The 11,486-nt window shown below is 39.9% G+C and overlaps 2 protein-coding genes across 2 annotated transcripts; both read left to right on the top strand.

The window, feature by feature from the left end:
- Window positions 1-851: 851 nt before the first annotated feature.
- On the top strand, window positions 852-2,141 carry LOC103278493 (proto-oncogene Mas-like). The gene has a single exon (XM_016992954.2). It carries the CDS (start codon window positions 1,052-1,054, stop codon window positions 2,111-2,113), a length of 1,062 nt encoding a protein of 353 aa, XP_016848443.1. The 5' UTR covers window positions 852-1,051; the 3' UTR covers window positions 2,114-2,141.
- Window positions 2,142-6,260: 4,119 nt separating this feature from the next.
- On the top strand, window positions 6,261-11,232 carry LOC103278492 (proto-oncogene Mas). Its single transcript, XM_008108344.3, has 2 exons — window positions 6,261-6,995; window positions 8,273-11,232. Exon 2 carries the CDS (start codon window positions 8,316-8,318, stop codon window positions 9,261-9,263), a length of 948 nt encoding a protein of 315 aa, XP_008106551.1. The 5' UTR covers window positions 6,261-6,995; window positions 8,273-8,315; the 3' UTR covers window positions 9,264-11,232.
- Window positions 11,233-11,486: the final 254 nt, after the last annotated feature.

Here is an 11,486-nt window from a genome sequence, read left to right as displayed (position 1 = left end):
AGACTGTGCAAGGAAACCGACGAAACCATTGATCATCTCCTCAGCTGCAGTAAGAAAATGGCACAGACAGACTACAAACAGAAGCACAACTATGTGACCCAAATGATCCATTGGAACGTATGCCTCAAGTACCACCTCCCAGCAGTAAAGAACTGGTGGGATCACAAACCTGCAAAAGTATTGGAAAATGAGCACGCAAAGATACTGTGGGACTTCCGAATCCAGACTGACAAAGTTCTGGAACACAACACACCAGACATCACTGTTGTGGAAAAGAAAAAGGTTTGGATCATTGATGTTGCCATGCCAGGGGACAGTCGCATTGACGAAAAACAACAGGAAAAACTCAGCCGCTATCAGGACCTTAAGATTGAACTTCAAAGACTCTGGCAGAAACCAGTGCAGGTGGTCCCGATGGTGATGGGCACATTGGGTGCTGAGCCAAAAGATCTCAGTCGGCATTTGGAAACAATAGACATTGACAAAATTACGATCTGCCAACTGCAAAAGGCCACCCTACTGGGATCTGTGCGCATCATCCGAAAATACATCACACAGTCCTAGACACTTGGGAAGTGTTCGACTTGTGATTTTGTGATACGAAATCCAGCATATCTATCTTGTTTGCTGTGTCATAATAATAAAATAACAACAACAACAACAACAATTCAAAACATTTTCAAATTAAAAGCATAAATTCGAACAATGTTAAAATGTATTAATCAAAATAACAATTAAAAACACTTTCAAGGCAACAGTTTCAGAGCCTGGGGGCAGAAATTGAGAAGTAGGGGTGTGCAAAATTCCGGAGGTCAATTCGGATTTTGGTAGAAAAGGGTATATTTGATGTCCCCACCAAAAATAACTGTGAAGATAATGGAACATTTTGGAGTATCTCAGGGGACAGCCAGGCTCATTTATTCTTCACACATCTTAGATCTAAGCATATTAAATACTTCAGTTGTATCATTTGATAAAGTATATAGAAGGAACAAAATTCAAAGCTTCTCTTTTTTCCCTTTGCAGAAGTGCTCGTAATAGAAGAAAGCAGATGAAAGCAGAGATTTGGAAGATGACCAATTTCAGCACAAAATTTCTATCCCTTTTGAACTCTAGCAACATGTTTTATTTGATGGATCTAGAAAATGAGGCTTATAGTGATGGATATCTTCAGGCAGCCAATAATGGAATATCAGTTGGTAATGTATCATATTGTGATACAAACTCCTCATCTTTAGAAGTATGGTCAGTCAGTGTCTTGACTATGGGGATCTGCTTCTCTGGATTGATAGGAAATGGAACCATAATCTGGTTTCTCACTTTGAGCATTCCAAGGAATCCTTTCACCACTTTCATACTGAATTTGGCTGTTGCTGATTTTGGAGTCCTTCTGTCCATACCTCTCATTCTTATTTTGTATCACCTTAATGTATCTGTTATTCCTCTTTACTGGGAAGATCTCTTTATGTGTATCTACACCCCTGGTCATTTTTTGCTGGTAGCCATTAGTTTTGACAGGTGTGTGTCAGTTTATTTCCCAATTTGGCATCGATGTCACAGGTCAAAATACTTTTCTTCCATTGTGTGTGCAGTAATATGGGTCCTCTCTTTCCTTCTTTGTGGGATTCCATTGATGCTCATTTTAATTCATGCAAATATATATGATTTAGCAATGTTCTATGTATCAGCTTTAATGTCCCTACTTTGTCTCCCACTTATGATCATCTCCACGCTGAGCCTGTTCATCAAGGTCTGCTTGAAACCAACCCAGCACCAACGTGGAAATATTTTAACAGCTATCTTACTGACTCTTCTATTTTTCATCATTCTTGCATTGCCTTTTAATATCGTCTTTTGTGTTTTTTATTTGTCATTTGGTAACTCTTTTTCTCGATCTGTCTATGGATTCCTATTTGCCTCCTTAAACAGCAGTGTTAACCCACTGATTTATTTCCTGGTTGGAAGACGAAAGAGGGGAAAATACAGGGAAAGCGTGAAGGTTATTTTCCAAAGGATTTTCAGTGATGAGAAAGACTGCAGACAGAGCCGGCCCAAGGTAATTTTCAAGTGTAAGCGAAAAGAATTTTGGCGCTCCCCTCCAACCAATCAATGAAAAAAAAATAACGGGGGAAATCCAGACAGGAAACAACCAGGGCCAGCTAAAACCTCCCAACCAAGGATGCCCCCAGGGAGGAAGCAGACAGGCTTTGAATCTGCAAGGCCATTAAATGCTAATCAAGCTGGCCAATTGCAACATTCACATTTGCCTCCAACAGACAATAGTTCTTTTTCCTACCCTGGACATTCCACAGATATATAAAACCCCACTTGTCGCTGTGGCGGCGGGAAGGCTGCAGCGGCGGTGGCAGCAGCGGCAGCAGGAAGGCTGTGGCAGCGGCCATGGGAAGGCTGCGGCGGTGAGAAAGCCACAGTGGCAGTGGCGGCGGCGGCAGCAGGAAGGCCGCGGCACTGGCCACGGGAAGGCTGCGGAGGCAGCCATGGTGGTCGCATCAGGAAGGCCGCAGTTGCCAAGCCTAGTAAGAGCGAGATCGGCGGTGCACCCTCTCCAACCACTGCGCTTGCACCAAGCAGCCACATGGCACATGCACAGTGGTTGGAGAGGGCGCCTCACCCATCTTGCTCTTCCTCGGCTCGGCAGGGCCGCTGCCTGCCTCGGAATGGATCTCCAGAGGCCCTTCCAAGCCGTGGAGGCAGGAAGGCCTCTTACCTGCTGCTGGAGCCTCTGGCAACCCGTCCCGAGGCAGGTGGCAGGACCAAGGCAAGATGAGGAACAGCAAGATGGACAGGTCACCAAAGGCCCCGGCAGCAGGTAAGAGGCCTTCCTGCCTCTGAGGCCTGGCCTCCAACCAGGCCAGGCCACGGAGGCAGGAAGGCCATGTCTGGGTGGAGGTGCCTCAATGGTAGCTGAAGGCACCATCGTCTAGGGGGTGCCTAGGGGGTGCCGTTGAGGCACCTTTGCCCAGATGTGGCCTTCCTGCCTCTGCGGCCACGGCCTAGGCGGAGGTGCCTCAACGGTGCCCCTAGGCGCCCCCTAGAGGATGGCACCTTAAGTAGCCGCATACCTCGCCTAACAGGTGAACTGCCTCTGATGGCAGACCACAGCTGGACTCCACAGGTCAAACTTAATTTTGATATTTTTTCCCTATTAGAGTGCAAGCCTGTTAATTTAGGAACAGGCTCATTAAGGACGTTATCCCACTGAAGTCGCCAGAGTATTCACCTTGTTTGCATTTTGTATGCAAATCATTTGTTATTCTGACTGTATGACTGTGGCCTTCACAATCACTTGTTCCTGTCTCAAAATTAAAAACCTGTGTGTACCGATATCACACGCTCCCATGGCTGCTTCATCTGTTTCTCCTAGTTAGTCCCTCACTTCACCTTGCCCCTGCCTCCCTTCCTTTTATTCCTCATTATATGAAATCTCACAGGGCCTAAATATCATGAGACTTGAATCACATGGACATGACCTTACCCAGCTCTTTCTTCTGCATGGTTTCCCTAATTCTCTTCCTTTTCCAACATTCTTCATGTTAACCTGACTGAGGATGGATCTGGCTTAAACTTGGCACACAAATGCAACATGGCCAAATTATAGTACTGAGGGTGTTTGGGGGAAGGGGTGAAATTGACCCAGGCTGGTGGGAGATGTAGTTCACCTAAGGACACTGTGATCCCAGCTGAGGATAGATCTGGCTCAGACTTGACACCCAGACACAACAATGTTTCATGAATTTATAGAGATGAGTTGAAGATCATGTGCATTTTTTTAAAAAAGTTAAAATATAAATATAGCCTTTTTGGTTCTGAAAGACTGGGAAACAAAAAGGAAAATGGAATGTATTAGTGTAAGGAACAGAAATAATATGTATTTTTAAATATATGTTTGGCATACAAACTGCAAGAAAAAAAGGAAGAAATGAAGCTAGAAAAACTCCTACACAGTTTTTTTTTTCTTTTTGCTTGGAAATATTTTCTGGGTTCAGAAGCATTAAAAGCAGTGCTTGCAAAGAAGTCAACCAGAGCTGGAACAGCGTTGCCTGAGCAAGTCCCAATTGCCACAAGACCAGGGAATGGATAAATAAAATTTTGTGGCTTAGAGGACATTTTACTGCTTACAGTTAATGGTTGTAGTGAGACATCACCAAAGTCTAAAGAATACACCACAGTTGAGCAGTTCTTACTATCAGAATTTGGTTCTCTAAACTCAAAGAGAGATATTGATCGAGTATGCTTGAGATTATTTTAAGTGGAAAAGCCTTGGAATGGAATATGAGAGTTTGCAGATATGAATCTTCTAAAGAATCATAAAGTTGAAAAATTACCACCAAGACCATCCCATCCAACCCCATTTTTCCCCACAAGGACATAGTATCAAAGCACTCCAGATAGATGCCCATCCAGCTTCTGTTTCAAATCTCTATAGAGGGAGACTGCAATACGCTCCCAGGCAGTATATTACACTGTCAAATAGCTGTTTCATCAGGAAGTTCATCTTAATGTTTAGATGAAACCTCTTTTCCTATAGTGTGCTCTGTGTCTTATTCTCTGGACCTGTAGAAAACAAGATATCCTCAGAAATCTTCAATATGGCATCCTTCCAAACATTGAAACATGGCTATTGTGTCCCCTCTTGATTTTATCTTTTTTGTCTAAACATTTTGCTTAGCACTAATGCTAATTCAACAACTGGCCACCACCCCTGCTTTGTTTTTTTTTAGTTAGTTAGCTATTACTAGAAAAGACAGATTGAACTATTCTAGACAGGCTCCTACAAAAATATGTATTACTTTCTGTGTAGCTTGTCTTATTTCTCTCCCAGTAAACACAACATACATCACAATAGAGATCACTGTTGATTGGGCACGGGGCAAAACATTCTGATTCATCATCATTGACTTACTGCTCAGTAAGTCAGGATGGCATGAGGGTGCTGGGAGACCGTGCTTAGGTATACGTAGGATGCATATACTATAGAATTAATACAGTTTTGCCAAATTCTATTCCATCCTGGGAATTGTAGTTTGGTGGGGCACCATTATTCTTGGGATGAGAAGGCTAAAGACCTTCCATCATTCTATAGCATTGTGTCATTGCATTTAATGTGTTGTTAAACTGCATTGATTCTACAGTGCAGATGTTTTATAAGCTGAGGATCTAAGATTCAGTATCAACCATATATTTAACTGTTTTTTAAAAATCTCTCTCATTCTATGTCTATACCAGTGGGTCTTAACCTATAGGTCCCCAGATGTTTTGGTCTTCAATTCCCAGAAATCCAAACAGCTGGTAAACTGGCTCAGATTTCTGGGAGTTGTAGGCCAAAACATCTGGAGACCCACAGGTTGGGAACCACTGTTCTATACCCTTACTCTCATTTTTGGGTAAAAGTTGGAATTTAATATCAATATGAATAAAATCGATGTTATTACTGATTCTTTTAAAATACAACACCATCATAATTCGATAAATAAAATTGTGCTCACTCTTTTACTACACTGAGTATAGCAACATTTTTTCCATGAAGAAAAAGACTGTTCATTTGAAGATATGTCAACAGGGCATGAAAGAGAAACAAACTGGTCACTCCATCTCTAGAGTGAATTTCAATTGAAACAAACCTGGAGTGGTGGTAGAACATTACAAGCACTTTCTATTTTGTATCTACGACAGTTTCTTTTCCACAATAAGCGCAATGTGCACCAGAAGTGCTCAGTGCTCATCAATTGTGCCTGATGTGCATTAGAACGCTTTTGACAGACTGTTCACCCAATGAAATTAAACCTTAACAATTTCATGTCATTGTAAAATTTCACTGAATTAAATTCTTTTCCGTCTCACCAAACTAAATTCTTAAACCACATGGAGAGCTTCACATTGCTCTTTTAAAGGTAACAGTTTTGCATTAGCCATGTAGGAAAAAAATGACCAATCTTTTTGAGGATCTTCTCTAATGTTTTGTAAGGGCTTTTCTACATGGACTCAATAGTCAACATGTTACTCCTGGTTACCTTTTTGATATGCAGGGACTTTTGATCCTTGCTGCGGGGTAAACCAGGTTAAACTGGTTATGCCCCATGCTAAGTAAAGCATCATTCCAAAGAACATCTGGAGTTCAGCTGAAACTCTAGAGCAGCCCCACAATTTAGGCACAATGTGGACAGCACAACTTGTTCCAATATGAACTGGTCTGCAGTCCGCACAAGCTACTCCAGCATTGCCATCACAAAGAAAAGGGGATGGATTGGGCTCATGTCCACACTATCACTGCTGCTCTCCATGCTGATCTTAGCAGATGCTCCTCTTTCCTTCCCCCTGGTTGTGTGATGGTGTCAGCATAGGGCAACCATAACAGACAGGAGCTCTCCTGAAGCCCTGCAAGAATTTTCATTCAGTCGTCTAATGCAGTGGCAGCAAGCGACCACCAGAACGTTCTTTCTTGAATTATATACTCACCAGTGCAAAAGCGTAATGAGAAGATGATTGGGATCTCTGCTGAAGTTACTCTTTGCCATCACGATAATCTTGCACAAACATGTGAAAAGAAAATGTTGAGATATTGACCATATAAGGCATTTCCCATGCAGATAAAGAAAACTGTGAAATAAACCCATGCCTTGGAACCGTTATGTTAAAAAAGGCCAATGATTAAAAACAATAAACATAACCCCAATCAAATAACTTGCAAGGATAAATAAAACTTCTGCCAGATTCAACATTGAGCCATACTTTGTGCTCTCTTCTTGACTTTTAAACTCAAGATACAATAGTTAAGAAGGGATGTTTCCTTGGCACATAACTAGCTGGAGCATTCCTGAAGAGTATGCTTGAGGGAATCTTTTGTGTGACTGCTTGGAGATGCTGGAATTCTGGAACCACATTGAGCTACCGTTCTGTTGCTCTTCCATCCACCAGCAAGAACAAGATAAATAAGCTGCCTTGAGATTTTGGAACTCCCTGCCAAGAAATGCCAGGTTTGCTCCTTTTCATTTTTCTTCTGCAGGAAAACTAAGAGAAATGATCACATTTTGCTTTCAGAAATCAAATTGACCTGTCACTCAAGGGAACCTATCTTGTTAGATGCTTTCTCTTAAGTCTCTTCTGTTCTCCATTTCACAATAACTTACATTTTCCTTTCTTTACTTGGATAATTTTGCATGTTTTGTTTACAATTATTTAGTTATTAATTCATGTTTCATTATTGTTTACCATGATAAGAACTTTATATAACAGAAGATAGGGACATAATTTGAAATAATAATATCCACATTTTCATATAAAATACATAACTTAAATGTTTTGACCCCCTCCTCAAAAACATATTTGCAAAGAAATGAATGAATTTGTTTCAGTCTTCATATTAATCTAGGATGTATAAATCCAATAGATCTTCTTTGAGTGCAGAAAGGATACTATTTCCAATTCTCCAGCTCTAATAAACTGTTTTTAAACTGTATCTCAAGCTACATTCTTTAAAATTGTAATAATTTAATTTCTGAGATATATCTCTTGTTCTCTAATTAACCATGCATTTAGTCCATTCAGATGAACCCAAACGAACAATTATACCAAATTGTACTGGTATATATCTAGGGAAACATCTCAATATATGCTGAGTATACATCATAAAAGGAAAAATTAATTGTATTGAGAAAGAAAGAGTGGGAAGAAATGTATGAAGTTAAGGAAAGATCCAAGTGGAATCTAATAATCATGCAGTGTGTGAATCAAACTGATGGGCTCAAAATTACCTACCATAGCAGTGCAATAAGGATACCTAATACAGAAATAGGAGATACTTCCAATAAGTGCATCTCCTAATTCACCTGTTAAGGTGGTATTAATTCAAGCAGTACTAAATGGTCAATCTTCAATCCTGGTTTTCCACTTTCCTGTGATAAAGTTCACAAACAGCAAAATCTACCACTTTACTCAGCTCCATCTTTCAACTTCGCAGTCACTTTCTGTATGGAAAACTGCTGATTGGAAGTGTTTGGTGCTGGTTGGAGTGTTGAGGGATGGGTGTGTTGTTTTGTGATGTAGGCATTTAAAAGCATTTAATTTCATTGTACAATGTGCAATGACCATAAAGTTATTCTATTCTATTGAGGGGAAGAGTGGGTAGATTAAGCTAAAATATGGTCATTGAGCCATGCTATTCATGAAAGTCAACCAATACAAATAGAATTAAATTAGCTCAGTTATGTGAATAACTAGTGAACACATATTTCTTTCTTTTTCCCAACCAAAGTCTTCTCTTCCCAAAGAAGATAACAGAATTCCAGGTGGAAAGAATGAACATGATGATGAATACCACCGAGACATCCCAGTCAGATTATTATGGAGATGATGGAGTCCTCTTGCGTAATACCTCAAATATTAACACACAAGAAATCCCCTATTCAAGATTTTATATTGAAATACTAATTTTAATAATCTGCTGCACTGGACTCCTGGGGAATGGAACTGTCATCTGGTTTCTTGGATTCCGCATGAAGAGGAACCCTTATACCACCTACATCCTAAATCTGGCTGTTGCTGACATCGGAGTCCTTATAGGTTTTGTTTTCCGGTTTATTTCTTTGCAGGCAGGGAATCCACACCTTTCTTCATTGATCAATTTGCATCTATTGATGTTCATGTTCTCCAATAGTCAAATTCTTCTGACAGTAATCAGCATTGAGAGGTGTGTGTCTCTCTTCTTCCCAATCTGGCATCGCTGCCAACGTCCACCGCGGTTGTCTACCATGGTGTGTGCCCTCATCTGGTCCCTCTCTTTTCTGCTTTATGCAATTATGTTTATTATTGATATATTTCATCTCCCCGTAGATCATGATATATTACTCTACCATATTCTTTTGACTGCTATTTTCTGCCTCCCACTTGTGACTGTATCATCTGTGATCCTTTCCATCAAATTCTGCTTTAAATCCCAACAGCAGCAGCGAAGAAAAATTTTAATGATCATTTTATTAACCCTCCTTTTCTTCTTTATGCTGGATTTTCCATTTAATGCCATTCTTGTAATTAATTTCATTTTTGACACATTATTTTCCGATTTCTTTTTATATAGCTTCTTGTGTATTTGCTTAAATAGCAATGTTAACCCATTGATCTATTTCCTTGTTGGGAGAAAGAAGGAAAGTCAACCTAAGGAGAACACAGAGGAGAATTCTGAACAAAGAGGAAGGCTACAGATGGAAAACAGAAGACAGGCACTTCTGCTTGAAGCTCATGTCTGATTCCTCCTTTAGAAATGCTAAATGATCTTCACCATGTGTTTCTCCAGCCACGTTTTAAAGATGTCCAGAAGGAGACTTCACCACCTTTCTAGGTAGTTGGCTCCATTGATGAGCCACTCTTACTATCAAAATCTTCCATTGAAGTCTATGCTCCTGAAAGTCAAAACATTACATCTGGTTTTCTTTGAACATGGTCTCCTAGTTCCTCTGAACTACTGCTTATTCAAAGTGCCATAGAAGCATTTAAAACAAGCAGAAAATTGCTTTCATTTAAAGTTTTTTTTTCATGGAATTATAATGACTCTTGGAAAAAATGGACATCAATTGTGGTGATATAACCCAGAACATCAATTGTGTGTATCTCCATGAAGCAACAACTGTAAAAGAAACATAGCTTCCACTGCCCACATAGATGTGTTCAAATACCAGCCTCTGAAGTAGTGGTTCTCAACCTGTGGGTCCCCAGATGTTATGGCCTTCAACTCCGAGAAATCCTAACATCTGGTAAACTGGCTGGGATTTCTGGGAGTTGTAGGCCACAACACCTGGGACCCACCAGTTGAGAACCACTGCTTTAAGGGCAATGGGCCATATGTTAGCAAAAACCACCATTGCTCATCATACAAAATTCAGGAATCAAAACAAAGCAATTAACAATAAAGGTTGGAACAACTTTAATATAAACAATGTTTGTGCATCTTTGTGTATACTTATAGAATCATTAATTGCACTAGGGCCAACACTTTTGTTTTCTACCAAAAAAAAAAGAGTTGTTTGGGGCAAAACAAAGTTGTTTTCTAGCCAAAAAGCTTTTGTGCGTGCAAATGTGTTTTTTCTTTGCAAATCATCCCTCCTCAATGATCAAACATTCTTCAGAGTTTAAAAGGAAGTTTCACAATCTCACTCAAAGTGGAGAACATTTTTTTTAAAAAAAATATCCATTCTTGTGGGTGAAAATGAAAATCCAAGACTGTCCACATGTATGGCTGAGATTGTAGCACCTTTGTTTTCTGATGGCTCAATGTACACTAACTTTGCTTCATGTGAAAGATTATCAAAAATGTGTTGTCAAAGGCTTTCATGGCTGGAATCACTGGGTTGCTGTGAATTTTCTGGGCTGTAAGGCCATGTTCCAGAAGCATTCTCTCCTGACGTTTCACCCACATCTATGGCAGGCATCCTAAGAGGTTGTGAGGTTTGTTGGAAACTAGGCAACTGGAGTTTATATAGCTGTGCAATGTCCAGGGTGGGAGAAAGAACTCTTGTCTGTTTGAGGCAAGTGTGAATGTTGCAATTGGTTACCTTGATTAGCCTTGAATAGCTTTGCAGCTTCACAGCTTGACTGTTTCCTTCCTGGGGGGAATCCTTTGTTGGGAGGTGATTCACTGGTCCTGATTGTTTCTTGTCTGAAATTCCCGTTTTTGAGTGTTGTTCTTTATTTACTGTCCTGATGTTTTCATAGCAGAAGAATGGAAAAATGATGATATATGCATGAAGATGAATGAAAGTGTATATATAATGTGAATGCTGAGTAAAAATGAAACCTCCTTTGTTTATTTGTTAGCCAATATATAGTAACTGTACGTTGTTTGTGAATCCAATGTAGCTACATAGAATCTGTATGTTTGTATGTCCAATATTGTTCTTTGTGTAAAAATGTTGTTCTGCAAACGTTCTGAAATACTCTGTCACACACTGGAATTGCAATAAAACCTTTGTTTAAAAAGTATTCATGACAACTTTATTTCCCACATCCAGAATGATGCTAAATTCTCTATCCTCCTCCTCCCCAATTTCAAGGCGTATCTACTCTATAAATTTGCAACAAAAGATCCCAAATGTGAGCATGCAAAGAGTTCAATTTCCAAACTACATAAAAGTACTCCGAAGCACCTCCAGGTTTGAAGTGCAGGTATCTCTGGAGTTTTAAGCAGTGCAAAACACTTTTCATATGCACTGGAGACTTTCTGAAACATCCAGAGAATGATATTGAGGCATCTGCTATTGCATTTCTCAGAAACATTATTATTATGTGATGCTTGTGCTTGCTGAACAAACATAAAATACTGTTCTGATATGTTCTGCAAAAAATTGTTTTAGACATCATCAAAGGACCTATTCTTTTCAAAACAGAAAATATGATTGAAACCCATTCATTGTAGCCAGAAAACATGTCTGACTCCTTTGTTCCTATTTGTGAGCAAAGTAATGTGTCTGGAAGGA

The sequence above is a fragment of the Anolis carolinensis genome, chromosome 4 (assembly GCF_035594765.1).
Source record: "Anolis carolinensis isolate JA03-04 chromosome 4, rAnoCar3.1.pri, whole genome shotgun sequence".
Lineage (NCBI taxonomy): Eukaryota > Metazoa > Chordata > Lepidosauria > Squamata > Dactyloidae > Anolis > Anolis carolinensis.
Note: the sequence above shows the minus strand (reverse complement) of the source record. Positions and strands in the feature narration are given on the sequence as shown.